Source organism: Condylura cristata, unplaced genomic scaffold (genome assembly GCF_000260355.1).
Source record: "Condylura cristata isolate star-nosed mole 26May11 unplaced genomic scaffold, ConCri1.0 scaffold00014, whole genome shotgun sequence".
In the NCBI taxonomy this organism is placed as follows: Eukaryota; Metazoa; Chordata; class Mammalia; order Eulipotyphla; family Talpidae; genus Condylura; species Condylura cristata.
The window spans coordinates 45,869,029-45,892,756 of NW_004567115.1; the positions used below are offsets into that span (position 1 = coordinate 45,869,029).

A 23,728-nucleotide genomic window follows, 5' to 3' on the forward strand; every position below is an offset into this window, starting at 1 on the left:
TTAACCCGCTGTGCCACCAGGGAGGGCCCCCATGAGCTTCTTTCTTTTAAGGAAAATTTACCTCTACCTTACAGGTTCAGGGAATTTTATCACAATGAAGAGTATTTTTCCTTTAGCTATTCATAAGGAGATTTCTACCATACTCAAAGTTTGTTAATCTTGAGATAAAAATCTCAAATTATCTTTGATAGCATTATAAAATAAAAGATACTGCTCAATGGAATATTTTAAAATATACTGAATAACATTAATAGTTGTTTAGAAGATGCAAATAATCCCCACATGTAGAAAGGAAATAATAATACATCTTAATTCAAAATACCTAAATGATTACAACAAGAGACACCATCATAAACCTTAAGTAGGGCTACCCTGGTGGCGGAGGGGTTAAGTCTCAGCACCCATCACCATGCCAGCCCACTGAGGCAAAGGGGCCTAAGTTCGATCCCTGGCCAGGGAGGTGACCCACATGGCACAGCAGACCTCTCTTAGCTGGCCTGCTGCTCTGCTCTCCTCAGCAGTATTTCAGTTGATCTGCCTGTTCTGCTCCCCACTCTGTCTCTGGTGAATCCTTTCATGTCTCCCATCTCTGGTCTACACATCAGTTCTTCTACAAAATATAAATAAATAAAATCTTTTACAAAATACATAAACTCTAACTCATATTGTCAGTCATGTAATGAATAAACTAAGGGGCCAAATGTCATTCACTCATTCATTCACCTCATTCAGTATTTCTTAGCTGTCTTCCAAGCGTTATGTCCTGCGGGCATGAAAGATGTAAAGTCTCTGCTCACTTGACCCTTAAAACTTAGAGAAGCATCTTAGAACTTCATAAACCCTGATCACTTTCTTTGGAACCTTTATGAATGTGGGAATCAAAGGTTCTTAAAGTCCTAACAGAGTCACAAATTCTCTAAACTGTGGCCCCTAACTTGCTTGAAATGCCATAAAATAACTGATTTACATAGACTAGAATTAAATAAATTGTAAACAGCCAGCAGTGGTTCTCAGTACAGAGGGCATCACATTATCACAGAAATTTCCACTACTAAAATTTTTATGAAGCTAAAATTTTTTTGAAAGCAAGTAACGTGCATATGATTTTGCTATGGCTATTATTCTTATTATTATTCTTAACACAGTATCCTAGAAAGCATTTGTTTAACCTGCAAACTGAGGTCAGTGGAAAGATACCAAAATAAAAGACATCCTTGTGAAGGAAAAAGTCAAAAAGAAAAGCTTAATCAAGCATCTAATCAAACATATCAATTATGTTTTTGAAAACAAGGTTGAGACTTTCTTCACATAGAAGAAAATATATATAGTCCATCTTTTAGAAGTTGTAACTTTCTTTTCAACCACAGTCCCTAAAACTAATGATTTGAAGCTCACATTGATGTGAGCTCTTTCTATCTCATGTGCATCAGCAATTTGTTGACATTTGACTTAATGAGTCTTCAGACAGCCACTTTCAAATAAGAGCTACCCAATTAGGACAATGTGGTGACTAGAAGGCTCAACTCTACAATCAGACCCCCCCCCCCAAACTAGGTCCTTATCCCAGTTAGCCAAATACTGGGCTTATTCTCTTATTGAGAAAATTAATTTCTTGGTGCCCTAATTTCCTTATCTGGAAAAATGGGCTAAAAAATCTACATCACAGGATTTCTGTGGGATTAAATGAATTAGCACATAAATTAGAATTGAAGACAGCCAGTCATCAAAGTTTGTTTTTCTGCCACCATTCTTGTACATGTGTAATGTAGACATAACGGTATCATTCCTGCTTTAATGTAGACATAACGGTATCGTTCCTGCTTGCCTCATTAATCTTGTCTTCCGGTCTAGGAGTGAAGTTAGAAAGTCATTTATACACACAAATCTCAAACACTTCCGTTACTGGTAACCCCCACATGTATTCTTGGGTCCTAGTTGCTCAGTGACAACAGTGTATATTAAACAGTCCTTGGCCCGGCGTCTGGGATGTGACTTGGCCACTTAGTAAACAAAACAGAGCAAAACAAACAACCAAACAATATCAAATCCACCCAAGCAACCCAAGAGAATAAAGCAACAAAAAAACACAGATTGGAAGAACAAACCTTGTGTGCCTGTGCCCTGAGGAAGCCCACTGGCTGCAGAGAAAGACATGCTGGCTGCTGGAATACCTAATACACTGGCCATTTTTACAGAAAAGTTGAAAAAATTAGAAATGCTTTTTAAAGAATTTTAAGGGTGATTTTTAAAAAAGATTTATTTATTTATGCATAGAAGAATTGAGGTGTAGGCTGAGATGCAGAGAGTGAGGATTCACCAAAGACAGAGCAGGGAGCAGAACAGGCAGACTGACGCAGTACACTGCTGAGGGGAGCAGCGGTTGAGACAGGAGAGGTCTGCAATGCCATGTGGGTCACCTCCGAGGCCGGGAATTGACCTCAGGCCACAGTTGTGACAGCACTGAAACTTAGCCCCTAGCTAAGCCCATGACTTTTTTTTTTAAAGGGGAGGGGAGTCACACATTTTTAATTAATTGGGGGCAGCAATACTCTGGAAACAAGCAAGCCTCTCAAAGACCCTTCTCAACAGCTCCTTGGTTGTAGGAGATTTGTCAGTGTAGATTAGTCCAGATTCCTGGACAGTCCCCAGGTGTAAATGACAGCTTAACAAGGGGATGATGGCAGTTCTTAACAGTGCAGTCTGCCAAGTCTTACACTGACAATTCTCTCATGAATGTGTCATGACTTCCGAGTTCGCACACGTTGACGTGGAGATGGGCATTGTCCTACCTGCTGCTTCACCATGTCCATTTCTCCTCCTGAATTTCATTTTCACGATCATCACTCTTGAGTCAGAGGTTCAGACCAGCCTCTGTACATTACTATACTGTAATAATTACTCACTGTCCTCCCCACAGCCAATCTGACCAACATCTAATTCATTCTGATTAAGTAAATCGGCTGGGATTTGCTTCAAAATAAGCCCAAGATAACGTTGACTTTTGTGTGCTTCTGCTTAAGATTGTATTTCCTAATAGGATATCATCATTCAGCTCAATTTATGGGGTGGGATGTAATTTAAAATAGGAAATCTTATCATAATAGATTTCCAGAAAGCTGATTCTTCATGCTGGATTTGGTTTGCTGACATTTTACTTGAGGTTTCTGCAGTTTATATTCATGAGTGAAATTAGAGTATAATTTTCTTTACTTGTACTGACCTTTTTGAGTTTTGGTAATGTATCAGTTAAAATTCAATCACTCTGAATTCACTCTGAATGTCATAGCATGAAACAAATTATTAATGCCAGTGATATTTTCTACAAGTGTGGGTTAAGAAGTATCTGCTCAGTGGATGTCTTTGCATGAAGATGAAGCCACAGCTGTGTGGCTGACAGTCAACAGAGAGCTGAAGGTGAAGTAGGGCCTGAGAGGTAGGGAGCGGGCCTCTGAGAACACCTGGGATCATGAGTCTAGCGCTTCATCTCTCAGCGAGGTCCACCTTTTCATTTCTTCTCTGTGTATGCAGAGTTATCAAACTTTGCTTGATTTCTCAGTTGTTCAGAGAATCTTATTAAAAGTATTCTTTTTCCTTGTAGTTATGTCAACATTATAAATCTATATTTTGAAGCGATTTTATGGGGCGAATAGTTAGAATTATTACAGCTCTTAGCAAATTCAAATCGTATCATCCTATATTAGCATCTAGCAATCTATATCTAGATTCTTGCCTCACAGTCTTATTAATATAACAGTATTTTCAGCTATGTTCCCTTGGGTTTATCTTTCTTGATCTTTTTATTTTCAACTTCTCCCAATCCTTATGTTCTAAATGGTTCATTTCTAAAAATATATTGCTGCATATTGCAAAAACTCAACCTGAAATTTTTATCTTTGAACTGGAGAATTCAATTTAGTTATTTAAATTATGGATATATTGAGATATCCCCCTTATTAGTTTGTGTTTGGTATTTTTCATACTGCTTCTCTGTCTTTAATTCTTTGATTTGATTAATTTTAAATATCTTTAAGCCTCCCTGGTGGCACAAGGCATTAAGTCTCAGCGCTCTCAAGCTATCAGCAACCACTGCAGCATGAGTCCGATCCCTGGCCAGGGAGCTGACCCACATGGCGCAGCAGACCTCTCCTTTCTCTCCTGCTGCTCCCTTCAGCAGTGTATTTCAGTAGATCTGCCTGTTCTGCTCCCCACTCTGCAGTGAATCCTGTCATCCCCCCCAATACCTCTAGCCTACATGCCCATTCTTCTATGCATAAATAAATAAAAATAAATCTTAAAAGACCTTTCCCCTTCTCTGAAAGCTAAATAGTCTATTAATTGGTAACACTATTTATGTCGTAAGTTTTATTCAGACTCAAACATTAAGGAGTTAAGATCCCAGCCATTATCTTGTCTGCAGAAGTGACATCTTGTGAGCATAAGTTTAGAGGGACACACCCCTTGTAGCCAAAAGCCTAGATTCATTATTGTATGAGGACCCCACAGAAACCACATTTGCATAGACAGTACTTCTGTTTATAACAAAAAGTACAAAAAAGCTACTTATTGTCAATGATCACTCTAAATCACTAAGTATAACTTAAATCTGGAACAGCTCTTTGGAAACAAGATCTCACATGCCTTGCACAGAGACAGCCTTCATCTAAAATGATCATCTTTTTGATCTATCTCAGTTTTCTCCTACTGCCAAATGAAAGCAGCCGAGCTGTGAAAGTCACCAGTTAAAATGGCTCCGCTCCCTTCTATCAGTACCCTCTTTAAATTTTCAGAGAGTAAAATGCCAACACTGTGACCCTGGGTGATCCTTGGCATAAATAAGTGAAAATCTGTCTGCAAGCCCCCAGGATCTGCGCTAAAATAATCATTATGTGCTATTTGGTCCCTTGGAGACAGATAGATATTCTGGGCAGTTCAGTTAAGCTCTGCAAGAGGGCAGGTGTGTCATGGGCATGAGAAATTCACAAAAAGTACCTTGGCTTCTTTGTACTAAAAGCATCTCTGGTTTAAAATGATTCATCAAGAGTCAGAATAACATGAAAGAATCAGAGCACAGAGTGGGCGTGGGTATCTCTACCACAGGGGCAGCGATGGCTTCCAAGAGCTGGAAGGTTCACAGGGCTACCTGGGCACACCTGCAAAGCTTGTGCTCTGTCTCCCAACCGGGCCGCTGCACCCCCACCAGCTTTCCAAGAGGTCTTCCCCATCATCGCTGAAATTAGAGGCAGATGGCTTTCAAAAGCCAAAGCAGGGCTCTGATCGGTGCAACAGGTTAAAGCGCAGACTATAATGCTGTCTGCCCTCTGAAGCTGCCTGCAGCCACTGCGGCACACGTTCAGTCCCCTGCTGGAAGGTGACCCACATGGCACAGCAGACCTGTCCTGTTTCACTCCCTACTCCCCCCAGCAATGGATTTCAGTAGATCTTCCTGTTCTGCTCCCTCTCTGTCTCTGGTGAAGCCTCTATCTGCCCCTGCACCTCTGGCCTGTACCCCTGTTCTGTGTGCATAAATAAATAAATCTTTAAATAAATAATAAAAAAAAATAGCAGAAAGCATAGAAAGTCAGAAGCTGGCCTCAACCCCAAGCCAGGAAGCCAAGGCCATTCTCATACTCTTTGGGGACCAGCTTCGGGTGTCTGCAATTCAGTCTGTGTCTGTCGCCATCTTCAAACAACCGCTTCCCATGCTGTGGGAGGCTGCTGCTCTCTTTTCTTTTTTCTACCTTCGTGGCCAGAGAAAGTTCCTCGCATTGAAGGGGATCATGTCTTTGACGGTACTCCTCTAGTGACCTGCATGCGAGGAAGCCAGCTGTGTGCACAGCCGAGGCAAGATTGATTGATTGAGTTCTTATTTCTTTGTTGATGTCAGTCCTACTATTTTACAAGATAAAAGCCATTCTGGGGAGAATCTGAGCTGTAAGAGCAACATACAGAACAGCTTACAAAGCAAAGAACTGAAGTCCAGATATGTTGTTTTCAGCATGTGCAGTGTCTAGGCTTTGTGCGAGGAGTCTTATTCTTCCTTGTAACACATCCTAACACTTGACAATTTCTGACCTGCGTTAGAGCTATAATTCTGGTGTTTGTGGTGATCTCCGTTTTCTATCCATACTTTGCAGTATCATACTAAGCATTCAATTATAAATGAATGAGGGGGAAAAAATTAATGGCGTTTGAAGACTGGCTCAAGAACTTCAAAATACTAATAATGAAAAATGCATTTACTTAAAATGAGACATCAGAAGTAGACAAGCAGCGTTTCATTAGCAAAAGGCAAGCAATCTTTGAATTGACATGAGATGAAGAGGATATTAAAAATCACCAGTTGATTCCAGCTAAAAAGAAAGATGTACATGCCTTATTTTCTTTGGAGGAAGAACTGATAACAACTCATGTGTTTAAAAAGAATCACGGAGAAGGAACAATTAGTCTAAGAAGGAGACAGGGGGACATGGATTATAGATTTATTTTCTGGATAGTATTGCTTTTCTGTCTTAATTTTTCTTTGGGAACTAACTCCCAGGGTCTATTAACAGTTATTCAGTGTATATGCATGCAGAACATTAAGTGATACAAGATTTTAATAAGCAATGTCCTGATTGAAAGTAATAATAAAACCCATTTATTTAAATTGACCTTCCTGGATCGCTCTCTTCCTACCTTTCTCCTTCCTTCATCTTTTCTTCTTTGAATATTTATTAAGTACCTGCCTCAGACTTGACATCTTTCCAAGCCCTGAGGGTTAAATGAACCTCTGTCTTCACAAAGCTTACAAGTTGCTGAGGGTCTGACTTATGGAATAGCCGGAGTTGAATGTGTTGAGGAGAGCATGTATGTACATACAGAGAAAAAAGCACAGAGCTCAGTGAGTGACCCTGTGTCTACCGAGGACCATTACAGACTTGGGGAGCTGCACCCCAGCATGATTAGAAATAGCCCTGGGGAAAGGATGTTGCTCGGTTCCTAATACACACCACAGACCTTTTCTCTTTGACTGAGTGATGTCAGAAGCAACCTTGGAAGAACAGGCTTCTGTTTGGCCTGTGTGGAAGTAGATCACTAGGCTTGAGCAAATTCTTCTAAATCTTTAAACTGTTTAAGTCCTGTTTCCGTCTACTTTTCAGAGGACACTTATGAGACATCAAAGGTGCAGTATGTGTGGGTTTGAGAATGGTGCAATAAAAAGGAAGACATTATCATTGGAAAGTGCTCAATAATCATGGCAATTCAAAGCCTAAAATAAATATGTGACAGAGACTCATTGAACACTCTTATTGAGTCAATCAGAGAGATTCTAAGAAACAAAGGTCCTGTTTGATATTTAAGAGGGTGTTTGGTTTTCCCTACCTCATCTTCTTCAACTACATTCACCACATAGTAGTCTCTAGAAAAGCCGTGCATGGATATTCCTCAATTTATAAAAATGCAGTTCTTGAAAAATTTCTGAGATAGATTTTCCCCAAAGGGTCTCTCTTTTAAATATTAAGTACATGATAAGACAAAAATTTAGTAATTTGCTAAAAGCTGTCTATTAAGCACAATTATATACATACTATAGCATGTGTGTGTGTGTATTGCCAAGTGTTAAATATAACTTTAAAAAGGGCCTATTTTGACAAATCACATGTCAGTTAGAATATAAAAATTCTCATAACAAAGAACTGGATTTTCATAATCTCTTAGAACAAATGGCCAGTATTGTATCGTCTGTATGATTCCCTAAGAGTTAGGCCAGGCTACAGAGAGCTATGTCCAGAAGCATCCAGGGCCCAGCATATACTGCTGTCTCACTCTAGACTTATTTGATATGTGACCTACCAGGATATACTAGATATTCTACCTCTTCACTTAGAGTATAAGTGGCTTACAGGTGCAAACAATATGTTGTGCCTTTTTAAGTTGTGTTTCTTTGATATCTAGCAAGTTCAAGAACAAAATGACCCTAGTCAGTTTTAGGTCAAACAACTAAACTTAATTCAGAGATTAAGATAGAACTCAAAATAACTGTGGGTAGTGGAGACAGAAGCTGCCTCTTGACGTTCCTGGCTTTTTCTAGGCTCTGGGTGTGATTTCATGATCTCTTAGTAGCAGGGCATTTATATGATAGTTAAAAAAAAAAGTTTTGTAGAAAAGTGTAACAAATAGGTCTCTTCAGGGAGGCGGGGAAGGAGTTGATTAAAGGCTTCATTACCAAAAAAATCGAAAATTCAGAGTTGTAATGACCACTGGAATAGCAAAGGGATTATGAAGGAAATAATGTGAAACCATGTTAGCTATTATTTAGTTTTTCAGCAAGTTCAAGAACAAACTGACCCTAGTCACTTTTAGGTCAAACAACTAAACTTAATTCAGAGATTAAGATAGAACTCAAAATAACTGTGGTTAGTGGAGACAGAAGCTGCCTCTTGACATTCCTGGCTTTTTCTAGGCTCTGGGTGTGATTTCATGAAACCAATATCCTTGCCACAATTTCTCTTGCACTCAGCACTGTTTGATATTAGAATTGAAAACACTTTTCAATTCCTGTTAGTCTTACTGTCAATCTCAAAATTTAATGCAAGGTTTAAAAATAGACTAAACCTCTAATATACAGAGATGGTACCAGGGCATTTATATGATAGTTAAAAAAAAAAAAAGTTTTGTAGAAAAGTGTAACAAATAGGTCTCTTCAGGGAGGCGGAGAAGGAGTTGATTAAAGGCTTCATTATCAAAAAAATCAAAAATTTAGAGTTGTAATGACTACTGGAGTAGCAAAGGGATTATGAAGGAAATAATGTGAAACCATGTTAGCTATTATTTAGTTTTTCAGCATTCCTGTTGTAAATCAGACCTTTGTCTAAAGCCTAAATGGAAAGTGCTTTCAATAAATCAAACCTACCTTTATCTAATACAGTGAACTGGTTTGCATTGGTATTTGGGAAGCCCTAGTTCTTCTATTTCACACTGAACTATTATTGCTCACGGCGAGGACATCCAAGATTTTGTCAACAAGGTCTTCTGTGATTATGAAAGACATGAAAATATACATATCAGCTCACATTTCATGGAATTTGACAACTCCACATTGAAAATGTTGGGGACAATCTGGCCTAGTCTTGAAAGTGGAGAGGAGAAGACTAATTCAAAGTGGAATGATGGTGATAATCTTTCCTCGGAAGGAGGAAATTGCTAGATCAAACAAAGATAATTAAGCCTTATGAGTAAATTCTAAATATAAAAGCAAAACTAAAAGTTTCACCATAGTAAAAAAAAAAAAAAATTACAAAGCGGTGCTAAAATGGATAAAGTAATAATTTCCTGGTCAAGGAATAATTAACTCTTAGATGTAGGAGATCAACAGAAAGTTTGTGACGTACTTTATCTAATACTAAAGAAAATTAGAGACTAAGTGTGCTTACATCGAATGAAAGTTATAATTATAAAAATCCTATTATTTAATATGTAGATTAATACAGTATAGTATTAATTCATTAATACAATACAAGATATTGGAAGGGGAGATTTTGATTAGTAGAGTTAGCATTAAACACAACACAAAACAAACATTTTAAAAACCTTACATTCCCATTTTATAGTCCCAGGAAAGTGTTTTCTATGAGTGAGCATTGCTTTTTTTTTTTCTCTTTTAGGGACATAACCCTGGAGGTCTGACATAACCTAACATGGATTCAGAAAGGTAGGCGCGAGAGCCTACTGACTTTCTAAATTTCCATCACGAGAACCCCGAGATCAGGCTTAAAGGGTGAGAGCCCACTAGTTCTTTTGATTTGTAAATATGAGCAAAAATGAGCATCCATGGCTTCCTCTAAAATCCTTGTCAATCCATCAAAAAGAAAAAAGCTTCTTCTTTGTAGGCAACATTTCTCATTCTCATGGGTGGCGATTCTCATAACTTGTAGACAGGATTTGACTGTGGGAATAAGCTGTCGTCTACCCAGGAGAATTGAGCACCTCACTGTCATAGTGACTGCTTGGTCTAGTGTCTGGAAGCATGGTCTTTGTTTTATAACTAGTTTTGTTTGTTTCCTGTGTCATAAACAAAATACCCCATTAACCAACAGAATTTTTTATTTTCAATTGGGTCACAGTGTAGGTGACATTTAAATAGTTATATGTGTTCTAAAACAGAGCCGGTGGGTAAAGGAGTAGTCGGGCCTGTTCCTTGAGCTGTCACCTCCTTGTGGAAATACATAGGCTTTTCGATTTCCCTCACTGAATGATACACAGTGCCTAACCTTACATTAGAGCAATTTCCTCGAGAAATGCACACTTACTGTCCACCTGACATACCACAAAAGACTCTATCTTTAATCCACATTTCATGTACCCACAGAATTACCTAGATTTGAAAATGACTTTTTTTGACGGATTGAAACAGATTGAAGAAGGCAGGTTCTCTCCTCTAGTGCTCTTGAAAAAAATTCCATTCCCTGGTCTCCTAATTATGTGTTTCTGTAAATGTTGATTCTGAAAATTCAAGCTACTTTAAAGATACCTGGGGTTCCAAGATGTGCAAACTTGCCTGCTGATTTTCAAAACCAAAATTAATGAAAAGACTATCAGGAATGTAAATGTGACCTTGGAATCTACCAAAAGAATCACGTTACCAAAAGAATCACGTTATTGGAGTCTACCAATTTCACAGAATATTGGGCCAATAGAACTAACTGCAAGCAAACTGAAAAAATGTACAACCTTAATATGTTTGGTTTAAATTAGTCTTTCTCGTTTGGTTTTATACCTCAGCTACTTTTGGTGCATTAGAATTCTACACATTAGAATTTGCTAATTCATGTTTCTATTCTATTCTAACCAGTTATTTATAAATTGAGTTAATAAGCACAATTCCATCAGGAAAGCACACGTCATGAATGTTTATGTTTGTAAATCCATCCTTAATTTTATAAGCAAGTGGTTCCCTTGGTAAAACAGAAATGTGAAACACAAAACCTTCAACTTTCTTTTTAATAACGATGATCACATATTGCTGGAAATTTGTTTAAAAATCATAAAGTATTCAGGCACCTTTGAAAAGTGCCACCAGTAAACCTCTAAAGCCCTGGCTTGGCAAATGAAAGGCTTAAAGTTTTAAAATGCTTACCAATACAAAAATCTCCTTCAGAGAACATTTTCATTCATTGGTTTTTGCAATAATTTTAACTCAGATTTTTACACAACAGAGTTGTTTTCTTTCTTTCTTTCTTTTATGAAGTTGTGAGTTACCAAAGATTTTCTTGACAGAGAAATGTACGAAATACTGTGAAGCAAACCATAACCCAAAGAGTCCATGTTTTCTTGGCTTGTGGATCAAAGGCTAGTTAAACTCAATGGACACAGGAGAGCGTCCTGATCAACATACCTTGCCCTTGGGTTACTCCGTAGAACTCAGCCGCTATGCGGGCTGCTTCTTTGCGATTGCCTTTCACGATGTAGAAATGACTGAGGATGGCGAGGCTGATTTTCACAAAGAGTTTAAAGCAGAAAAGTGAAAGTATCGTAAAGTAGACGTTGGATAACTGCTGAGCAAACGGTCGGGTTTCTTCTAACACCGACATAGCTGCGCCGGAATCTCTAAGGTCTTTAGTTAGATCCAAATCTCAAATATGTCTGGCTCTGCTCCGGGACACGCTAGAGCAGCTGGTCCTGGGGAAAGAAAACATCAGCTGGTAACGATGCCTCCAGCTCGAAATATTTATACTGTCCATAACAGTTCTTCGCAAACTCCCATTGGTCTGACAACATTGCAGGAACACCTGTCCACTTGGGAGGGGAGACTCCTGACTTCCCATACTTGGGAGAAAATGACGCCCACTGCTCTGCTCTGGATTTCAAAATCTAGGTTTTGAAATCTATACACAGATTGGTTCCCTTTTTTGCTATCTAAATTATCATACATATTTTATTTTTTTGTTAAGACTTTGCATATGATACTCCTGGTGTTAATGGCAATGACGTTCATAATATAAAGTAAAATTGAAGCCACCCTTTCAGGCCTTTAAAACTGGACTATTTGTAGACACTGTGCTAAATTATAAACTAATCCAAGACTTGGTGTTCAAATTATGTTGCTTTCATGCTGTTGTGGAAAAAAATATTTTAAGAACTGGGGTACAAGTACAAGCCGGAGATGGGGGAGGAAGGGTGAGAGGGTTCACCAGAGACAGAGTGGGGAGCAGAGCAGGCAGATTGACTGAAATCCACTGCTGAGGGGAGCAGCAGGGTGACAGGAGAGGTCTGCTGTGCCAGGTGGGTCAGCTTCCTGGCCAGGGTTCCAACTTGTGCTGCAGTGGCTGCAGACAGCTTCTCTGCTGAGATAGTGCTGCGTCTCAGCAGGGAGGCCCTAACAGAAAAATATTTAACTAAATGGATAGTGCTGAGAGCTTCTCTGTCTTGGTGCATGCTTTTCATGCTGCTTGCTCTTTCTTACATGAACCATTCCTATGACAAAAGAAACATTGCTCTAAATTAAATGTTTGTTTTTGTTTTTTGGTTTTTTGTTAAAAAAAGAGTCAGGTTTCTTCTTTCTCCAGTAAGTGAGTGGCTTCCAGAAAAATTAACTAGGTCTGTAGGTTAGAATAAAATTAACAAGATCTTTATGAAAATAGTTTGGGTTCTTTCCAGACAAAACTCTGGCCATCCCTTGCCCAGTGCCACTTTATATGTGCTTTGGAATAAGCAAATGTTATCTTCAAGGTATTGAAGAGAAAGTCACTAAATGTTCCTCTGACTCACCGGTGGTGAGAGAGTGTCACTTAAGGAAGTGCCTGACGTTACCCTCCGGCCGCTCTTCCCTGGCACTGGGATGGGTGACCCGCCCTATGCTGGCACAGCGGCAGCTGGACCATCACGACGCTCTGAGTCACCCCCTTGACCATCGGAAATAAAACCCGCCTTGTGGAGTCTAAGGGTCTGTCTAAGTTTCCTCTTTACCAGTAAGTGCTATATAAATAATAACCTACATCAGTTACTCAGGGCCTGGGTGCTCTGGGGTTGAGGACAGTTTTCTTTAAATAAGGCTGTTCTCATTGGTGCATGAGTTTTCAAGCCTTGGCATTGTGCTGAAAGGAAAAGACTCCTGTCTGAGGATTTTATGTCAAGATGTCAGGTTTTATCTTAATTCATTCCTAACTTGTGGTTCTGGTTTCTACATGATAGATATTCTCCATGAACAACTGTCAGCATCTCCAATTCTGCTAATCACTAAATAAAAGTGAAGGTTAGATAAAATAACTCATAAGTGACTTCATCCAATTGAAAATAGATGCTATGTTTTTCACAATTATTGATCCATCTCAACAGCACCATGAAAAAATTTATTAATATTTAAAAGGCCCATGAAAAACATTATACATTATATTACTGTTGGCCTTTGCATTTCCTTAAAAATAAAAATATTGACTAGTAATGTAAGTGATTTCTTGAGATAGATGCTTTCATAATTTATCATGTGAGAGGATGTGGGGGAGACATTAGGTTGATTGGCCCAGTACACCCCAAGTATCTTAGTCTTGTTAGCATCAACCAAAACAGAAGGAAGCAATCAAGCTCAACATTGTCTTATGAGAATGAGAGATGTGAGAAAAGTTAAGAACATAGAAAGAAAATATTTATTGAGAGTTCATCATACACGTGTTTTACCCTATATTCTCGCTTTCATATACTATCTCAGAGAGCAGGGTATCATTCACAGTTTTAAAAAAAATGTACTTACTATGCATACAGAACTGGGGTACAGGCCAGAGGTTCAGAGGCAGTGAGAGGATTCCCCAGATACAGTGTGGGGAGCAGAACAGGCAGATCTTTTAAATCCACTGCTGAGAGGAGCAGTGGGGAGACAGGAGAGGTCTGCTGCGCCATGTGGGTCAGCTCCCTGGCTGGGGGTCGAACTCATGTTAAAGCGGCTGTGGCCAGCTTCGTAGTGCTGTGCTTTAACTCCCTGCACCATCAGGGAGGGCCTGCATCACTCACATTTTAAAGAAGAATATTGGACTTAGAACTTCAGTGCGAAAAGTTAATTGTGACACCCTTTGAACATGTTTTAAAAATAGAAACTCTAGTCACTACTTATGTTTCCTATTGTCAGGCCCTGACAGACTAGATGAGCATGTGCGTGCTATGTGTAGAGACTGACACAGTCACATACCATATCTCATCAGGCACCTGCTAGTAGGGTGGGCACACATGCTTTGCGTATGAAACGAGATTGAGACGTGTGTGTGTTCAATAAGTGGGAATAAAGCAAAAGGGGTTGGGTGGGGTGTTTCATGACCAAGCTAATGCTGCTGGGTTATTCAGAGCTAAGCAGTGGTGAGCTGATCCCTCTCATTGAAACAACAACAAAAACAGAGAGAAAGCAGTTAGAAGCATCAATAGGGCAGTTGATGGTTATTAAAAAGTAGGCGTGCGGGCCCTCCCTGGTGGCGCAGTGGGTTAAAGCACAGCACTAAGAAAGTTAAAGCCACTTCTGCAAGAGTTCGATCCCCACCTGCCCTGGAGGTGCCCACATGGCGTGGCAGACCTCTCCTGACGCGCCCGCTGCTCTCCTCAGCAGTGTACTTCATCAGTCAGCTTGTTCTGCTCGCCGTTCTGTCTCTGGTAAATCCTCTCACCGCTCCCGCACCTCTGGCTGTACCCCAGTTTTGTATGCACAAATAAATAAATCTTAAAAAAAAAAAAGCAGCCATGCATTCAAGGGATATGAGCTTATTCCCCTCAATCATATATGGTGCTGAAAAATTATGGTCCCTCACTAAGGAGAGAAAAATAAGTGTTGCATCTGACAAATGTTAATCATTGCAACATGATTATTTGGTGTCTTTCTCCTGTGACTTATTACCTTCGTACACTCCCACCCATCCTGTTTCATCTTTTCTAATTTGTATAGCAAAAAAGTATTCCACTGTGTAAATACCACATCTTCCTAGTCCAGGCATCTGTTTTCTGGCACTTAGGTTGTTTCCTATAACCTGGCTGTCGTTGAGAGTGCTGCAGTGAACCAGGCCTGCAATGTCCCTTCCCATGGTAGACTCCTGCATCTTCAGGTAGACACCTAGGCATGGAATTGCTGGCTCTTATGGCAGATTGATTTTTAATATTTTTAGAAAAAACACTATTTCCCTAACACACTATGGTACACACTATGACTTTTGGTACCTCTGTGGAAAGTGTGGTGTGCTAACACACATCTAAGGATGTGAGCCTGATTCCCTTAGTCATAGAGATTGTTGTTAAGTCAATGTCACATCAATTAAAAAAAAAAAGACAGAATTTAAAAACTCAGTGTTCAAAATAGGATTAAAATAAAAAAAAGAATAAGGGTCTTCCTGGTGGTGCAGAGGTTAAAGACACAGCACTATCAAGCTATCACCAGCCATTATGGCCAGAGTTTGATCTCTGGCCAGGGAGCTGACCCACATGGCATGGCAGACCTCTCCTGTCTCCCATTGCTGCCCTCAGGAGTGTATTTCAGCAGATCTGCCTGTTCTGCTCCCTGCTCTGTCTCTGTTGAGTCCTCTCCCCACCCCACCTCTGGCCCACACCTCGTCTTGTATGCATAAATAAATAAAAACAAATCTTCAAAAACAAGAAAAGAATAAGAACTAAAGGATGAGAATGGAGAAAAAAGTATTAGGTCTGATTATCAGCTCTGCATTAGAATGAGATGAACAATGGGACTCAGGACATAGGGTTGGGTGGGAAGCTGGAGGTCATTTCCAAAGGAAGACCGCCCCTTCACTTTCTTCTGTCACTTTCTGGGTGCTGTCTCCTCCCCCCAGACAGGTGTCAGAGAAGACTGAAGGCCGCTGGGACAGCCTGCTGGTTTCCTTTTTAATCTCCTGTTTTTCCTTCTTAGAGTTCCTGTACACTACATACATTGGCATATTTTTGTGGTCATGTTTCAGGGACTGAGCTTCTATCTTTCAGTGCCTATGCTAATGCCTTTCACATGTGATCAGATTGGCCTTTAAATTCTCCTAGAAGAGAGACTCTCATTACCAGAGGTTATAGGACTAACCTGTTTTGATTTAGCTGTGGTATCGATCTGCTTCTCAATTGAAACCTCTGTGGAACATAATAAAAGTCGCCTGTTCTGGTGCTTCCCGTTTGACAAATCTTCCCATAAATATTTTACATAGTGGAACTACAGTAATCCATAGAAATGAACATTTCTTTCTTATTTTCTCTAAATGAAATTTATTTTAAAAATGTGATGCTTTATTTTCTGGTAGAAGTCTAAAGGCATTCATTGATTTTTTTACATCTAATAGAGGGAAAAAATACTATGGTGATCCATGCCAAGTAGCCAGGTTGCTGCCATTCAGTGAGGCCTGCAGCCTCCAGCCTCACAGCAGGGTCCTGGGGAGCTCTGCCCAGAGTGAAGGCAAACCAACAAAAGCCATTTGCTAAAAAATCCTAAGGTCAATGGTGGCTGACAAATGAAAGGAGAAAAATTATGCAAATTGCTGTGGGTCAGATAACAGCTCTCTGTTGCACATAAAACACCAATGGAAACCTACACTCATTTTTTTCAATATTTTTGCAAAATGAGAAAAAAAAATTAAGGCTCATGAAGCTCTTCGATGCCTAAAATACACGAAAGGCGTCCACGTTGCCAACACAGAGAAATTTGAAATGACAGCAGAAACGTTCACACTTTAAGTTGAAATTCTGAAAGAGAAGGACTAATGGAATTTAGCATTCTTTTCTGAAGCCCTTGTAAAGAAGTTTCAAAGTAGTTGTCAGTGTCCCTTCTATACAAACGATGAGGAAACAGATTTAAAGAAGCTACTAATTTGCCTGAGACTATACTCTGAATTGGAAGACCTGGGATTCCTGCTCAAGCTTTTTTCATTGCAATTCTCACTAGTACAGCTTGTGCAGGAATACTTGTTTCGTCTGGTTCAAGCCTTGACCTTGTCTTCTACCAAACACGTATGTGCCTTGTTTGGGTCACAACTCATCTTTAACTGAAGATTTTTGCCAGGCTGAATGGCATTTCACCAGGCTGAATGAAACTAATGGATTGCACCTAAATCTTCAGTGAGTTAGAATTTGACTAACCTGATCTTAACAGATTAAATATTTAAAAGACTGAGGGCAGCTTTCACTCTGACATTGTTTTAAAGATCCAAATCAGGGCCTTCCCTGGTGGTGCAACGGGTTAAAGTGCAGCACTGTGGGTCTGTCTGCAGCCACAGCATTTCGAGTTCGATCCCCCATCAGGGAGCTGACCCAAGTGGCGTGGCAGACCTCTCCTGACCCGCCAGCTGCTCCCCTCAGCAGTGTACTTCGTCAGTTGGCCTGTTCTGCTCCCCACTCTGTTTCTCACCACCCCTGCATCTCTGGCCTGTACCCCATTTCTGTATGTATCACTGTGAAGCTAAAGCCACTTCCGCATGAGTTCAATTCCTGCCTGCCCCGGAAGAGATCCACATGGCGCGGCAGACCTCTCCTGACCCGCCAGCTGCTCCCCTCAGCAGTGTTTTTCAGTCAGTCTGCCTGTTCGCTCCCCACTCTGTCTCTGGTGAATGACAGAGCACAGAAGCTGTGTGGGTCACAGGCAAGAGGTGGAGACCTGTGGGAGGCAGCAGGGAACATGAGGACAAAAATGAACACATAATACTGAGGTAAATGAACACTAAACCCATATGGAGGCTGTAAACATCCTTTCATCTCCTCTGCCCCCAAGAGCAGAAAACAAAGCTTCAGTGGAGCTCAAGTGATTAGAAAAGGGGCCTGCCTTAGAGGGAAAACTGTCTGGAATACCTCATCGAGGCAACAAGTATGGATTTCTTAGTCCTTTTGAGTATTAAGTGCTGGTCACTGGTAAATATCACATTGTGGCAGAGGGGATTCTGATCAGGGAAGCCAAGAAGCAGGCTCTCCCTACCCAACTGAATGGTTTTTGATGACTCTGCTCAGGAGAGGGACCCCTTCAGTCAGATGCTACTTAGATGTGTCCCATAAGAAAACTGTGAGCTTGGCATTGATGACTTCTCACCCCTCTCACCTGCACCCCAGTTCTTGAATGCATAAATAAAATTTTTTTAGAGATCCAAGTCATATTTGAAGTGATCCCTCAAACACTCCCAGCATGACATCCTTATGTATATAAATTTCAGCAACTAATAATTATCACCTTTGCAAAATGATCAGACATATCAGTGGCTCTGGGATGTGGTCAATTGGCCAACAAAACAGGAGGCAGTGAATGACCCTGGCCAGGATCCTAAGATTCTTTTCTTTGACAATATGGGCATTGCCTCCCATGTTCTCCTTTCAAAGCTATTTTTACCTTCAATTACGAAATCCATAATAAAAGAACCTGTCTGGCCTGCAGGGAGGCTTCAGCGAACAATGCTTAGCACTCCATGCAGCCTGCTCAGAGCTCAGCAAACATTAGCTTTCTGTGATGATGTCTATTACTTTATTATCTGAGTAAGTTACATGACAGGCACTCAGACTTTGTCTTTCGCTTGTTTCTTTAAATTCCCTACCATTAAGCAGCACTCTGTATATTCTCTGCCAACTCTAGACACGTATTTAAGTGAAAGGAATGAATCAGACTTCTGGTGATAGAAAAGGGGCCCATTTCTACAACCAGGCTCATAACCAATGTTATACCTAACGTACTACATTTTAACTCACAATATGAAGTGTAGATATGTCTTCTAAGGAAATGTGTTCATAAATATCTTGATTTTGGATTCCATCCCCCTTACCATTTAACATGCTAAGCAATGTATTTCCTACTTCAACAACATTGACAAATGCACCATTCTGGTGGCTGTCTTGATAGATTACTAGCTCCGTAACTAGGTCACCATCCCTTCCCACCTCTGCTCCTGCAACCCAGAGATTAGCATTGACCTAGAAAGATTTGCCTTGCTTTTCTTAGATATATGCCTAACTCGTATCCCTAATTGCAAAGGTTCTGCTTTATTTTTATGTGACGTCAAAGGAAATTATACAGTGCTTTGAGGGCAGGGGGAGGGATAGAGTCGTTTCCTCAATATTTTCGGGAGACTCACACATGTGTGCAACTGTGGTCTATTTCATCATGAATGAAATGCCCGGGACCAGTTCACAGAAGGTTTGTTTAAGCTGAGACCAGCTGGTGTTCACCAAACTAAGGCAAACCATGCCACTGAAAGCGGATGTGGTCTCTCCACTCCGGGGTAGAATTCCACCCCCTACTTCTGGCTGACACTCCCCTTGACGAATTTTGTTATATTTGTAATTGATGCTTGAGCTGTTGCCAATGGCCTAGCTATCTGTCTGCCTCTTGGAAAACTGCAGCCTGGCAAATGTGAGGCTCTTGGCTCTCAGACCGCAAACTATGGGACCAAATTGTGCTACTGTATGAACCACTTCTGAGTCACTGCTACAGAAGGCCATGGTAAGAGCTCATTCTGACTGAGCCCACACCAGCTGGTGTACACACTGCTGCCGGGACCCCTCATCACACCAAAACGGCCGCAGCTCCACCAGAGTGGTCCGTTCCAGGGCGTGCCATTGTGTTAACTCACCAGTGTTCTCTTCCCCATGTGATGGACATTCAGATTATTTCCAAGTTTGGTTCATGCTGATACTTCCATGATGAACATTTTCAGTGGCCAGCTTTCTGTTTGGGTTATTTTCTTCCTGTCCACTAACACTTGGTGATTCGTAGTCCCTCTTTAGTCACCCTGTGTGTGAGCTCTGTAAGTAACAGGCATCTTGTGAGGGCAGTTTTGTCTAGTGCCTTGAAGCTTGTTGCCTTGTCTTTTCTGTGTGTTTTTTTTTTTTTCGTATGTAAAATTTGAGATTCTTTCTTTCAGGGATTTTCCCCTTTATTTTTAAATGTATAGTACTTTTTTCTACAGCGTTCATCTTTGGACAACATATGACTTCTCCCTTCAGGTGGGGTAGTGTAGTTTTCCCACTACCAGAAGTATCCATAGACCATCACCACAGTCCCCGCCCCCCGCCCCCACAACTACTGGCTTTCTCACCCTCCTTCCCCCCTCCCTGTCTGGATGCTCAGATCTATAGTCAGCTTTCAGTGTGTGCTTTGTCCGACTCTTTATTTTCTTTCGATAGTCCACCTATAAGTGAAACTTGCTGATATTTATCTTTTTCCTTTTGATATATTTTGTTTAGCATAACCCTTCCAGCTCCATCCATGTTGCCCCAAATGGCATGAGTTTATCTGTTTTGATTGCTGAGTATTTCACTGTGTATATAGACCACATTCATCCACTCTGGTACATCTAGGTTGTTTCCATATCTGGGCCATTGTTAATAGTGCTGCAAAAAACAGGGATGCAAAGTTCCTTTTCAAGTAAGTTTTTGTGTTAATTGAGTAAATCCCTAGGTGTGGAGTAAGTCAGAGTATGGCACTCTTGGAATTACTATGATTGATTAAAATGTACTTACTAGTGATAGTACATAAATTTCCTGATCAGTTGCTGATTTTTCTTTCACATTTGCATGTAGACATAAAAATATATCTTCATAAGTGTACAGTGAAGAATAACTATAGTCAGGTCATCATCAAATGGAACAGTTTTATTCAGTAGTTTAACTGGAATAAACACCACACAATATGTCATTAGAAAAACATTTAATATAAAGTCTTGAGGTTTTTTGCTTCCTCAGTTTGATCACCTGATAACCCACTTTACCAATTAATGTCCAGCTGGGCTAAATTGCATTTAATCTTAGTGGGTTGTTGACTTGTTTCATCAATAAATGCTTGGAGATGTTTGCTAATCAGATTTATGTTATAGACAGTGTGTATTATGGGAGGTGACCTTGTAAGTAATTATTTTAAAAGTTCTCATCAACCAGATATGCTTTCCAGTAACCACACACCTATAGATCAAGAACTGTTTTCAGTTTTAATCTATTTCCTTCCTCTTTCTCAATCTTGTCCCTGAAAAACAAATTTTTAGGGAGAGCTCAGTTGTTAATTTGCTCATTGTTATTATAATTAATGACAACAATATTATGCTTTCCTAGGATGATAATTACTGTAATAATTCCTGTACTTTTAATAATCACTTTAAAGCTGCTCTTGTACATGACTAGTGTTAGTCATTGGTACAATGTTCCTAAAATACAGTCATACAACTGTCAGTATACATGCAAACACACACATATTCACACACACAAAACATATGTACACGAGCATACATGCTTTGAAATCATGCTGAGCTTAAACATTGTAAACTGAATTGCCAAAAAATAAGAAAATATGGTGACATTCATTACAATGTATCAGCATAGTCTCAGAAGTCAATCAGGACTTGATATTCCAGATATATACACACTTGTACAGAGAAGTCTAAAACCACAAAATGTCATTTTGTAATAGATTTTACACAAGGTCAGTACTTGTGAATGTCTGGCAAAAAAAAGTGTAAAAACTAAATAGTTCCATAAAGATTCGGAATTATTTTTAAAGTAGGCCTAGAGTAAGTTTTAAATAATTACAAAACTCTGCCCTAACAATTATTTGCTTATTAAACATCTAATATATAATACGTATCATATACAATGCATCATTAATGCTCCACGTTGCAAAGAATAGCATCCATGGCAGTTAGTTTAAGGGGAGGGGATTACTAAGAGTATCAGAACAGCCACAGAATCCTTTGGAAACTCAGACACAGCAACAGCAAGCCTAGGCCTATTGTTGAGGAACACCTCCCCGGAAAACAGATAGACAGCTGTAGACGGAGGGGCCGCCCCCTCTGACCTCAGATCTCAGATCTATACTGCCTCTGCTGTGATTCCAGGAGCTCTCACATTACCTCTAAGTAAAACACACATGGCTGCAAATATGGCTAGCAACAGTTTTCTCATTGTGGCCAATCAAACCCAAGGTTCATTATGTTGTATATGATTGGTGAAATGTAAGTTACATGTCTGTAGTCTCATAGCCTTGAATGCTGGGAAATGTAGGTTTTTAGCGAGGCCATATGCGCAATGTGGAGAACTCCTGTCATATGTAGAAAGCATTGAAAGAAGTGTAGGTAGACATGAATGACAGGTGTTCACCATAATTAACACTCCAGAATTTTAGTCAAGATTCTGCTCTATTGATTCATCATCAATGCGCTCAGTTTTTCACTAAAAATATATTTACTGATCACTGAATAATCAAAAAGCTTAGGTACAAAAGCCTGCAGACACCTGACATAGGGTGCTCCTTATGCACAGTGATTATTTGCGAACAGTCACTAATATCTTGAGGTAGTGGAGCAAATGTTAATGTGCTTTTTGGTAAAGTTAGATACTAAAAGGCTTTTGAGGGCCCTCCCTGGTGACATAGTGGGTTAAAGCACAGCACTAAGAAGCTAAAGCCACTTCAGCATGAGTTCCATCCCCGCTCTGGTGGTGGCCCACATGGCGCAGCAGACCTCTCCTGACCTGCCCGCTGCTCCCCTCAGCAGTGCACTTCATTGATCTGCCTGATCTGCTTCCCGCTCTGTCTCAGGTGAAGCCTCTCACTGCCCCTGCACCTCCAACCTGTACCCCAGATCTGCATGCATAAATAAGTAAATCTTTTTTTTTTTTTAAAGGCTTTTGACAAAACTACAATTCATTATTAGAGCTCTCTGGAGGGTGCTGCTGCTTGGGAGATTTATTTATAGTGTTCCGGATTTAAACATGACTAATGAAATGCTTCTTTCATGACTTGACAAGATCTTCAAATCATTTACTCCTAGATAAATCGGGACACTTTGGTCACCACCCCCAGAAGGCAAGCTCAGCATGTTGGACTTGAGGGTTTCTATTTTCTTTGCTTCTTGAGCTCATTTCTCGCATATGCATTTTTAGATCTAGATTAACTGGCGACAGTCATTCTAGCATTTCTCAAGACACCTTTTTGGAGATTGTCTGCTACAGTTTCTGGTAGGAGGCTCTATTCAAATTCTTTCAATAGTAATAGAGAATTTGCCTGTTATTCAAATTTCTTTTTAACAGGCTATCTTTTTTATTACCAAACATAGGTTTAGGTAGTAATAATACAAATAATGAACCAGTCCTCACTAAAGCAAGTGCTCTATGGAGACAAAATCTCTCTGGCATAGTGACCCAAAGTCACATGCAAATTAAACTACAGAAACTTCAAACTGGGGTTTTGTAGCCTGTAAATCAGACTCTTGATCTTTAACATGATTGGCTTAACCGAAGTGTTACATTTTGACGAGTGTGATAACACACTATTATATTTAAGTATAATAATTCAATTAGCACATAAATGATTCTATTAGTGCATCGTGTGTGTGTGTGTGTGTGTGTGTGTGTGTGTGTGTGTGTGTATGCTTATTACTTCTTCACTGAGGGTGGTATTTTCACCCAGAAGTTCCTCTGTTCTCCCTTGCTGAATTCTGATTTTTATCAGCATCCTCTTTTGATCTATAAGTCACAGCTACAGATAACATTCAAATTCTTTTCCATGACATTTTTAGGTCTTGAGAAATTCAGCAGTTATGACTATACACGATGAGGTACACATTTGCAGGAACACACTTGTTCCTACAAAGCCAGGACTCCTTGCACAGGCCTGATCTGAGGATATCTGTAAGACTTCATTCTCAGGGGGATGACTGAGTGGAGCCCAGGAAGCTATATTTAAATAAAAATCACAGATGATTCTTTTGCAGCCAACGCATGAAGCAACATTTGGAATTGTTGTACTGGAATATCTTGGCTCTGATAT

The 23,728-nt window shown here is 40.0% G+C and overlaps 1 protein-coding gene across 1 annotated transcript in view; it reads right to left on the reverse strand.

Moving 5' to 3' along the window:
• ASB5 (ankyrin repeat and SOCS box containing 5) overlaps positions 1 to 11,654 on the reverse strand; it is a 33,301-nt gene extending 21,647 nt beyond the window's left edge. Inside the window, exon 1 of the mRNA XM_004682411.2 lies at positions 11,375 to 11,654. Coding sequence (XP_004682468.1) covers positions 11,375 to 11,570 — 196 coding nt within the window. The 5' untranslated portion in view covers positions 11,571 to 11,654. The remainder of the gene's footprint in view (positions 1 to 11,374) is intronic.
• Between the last annotated feature and the right edge of the window lie 12,074 nt (positions 11,655 to 23,728).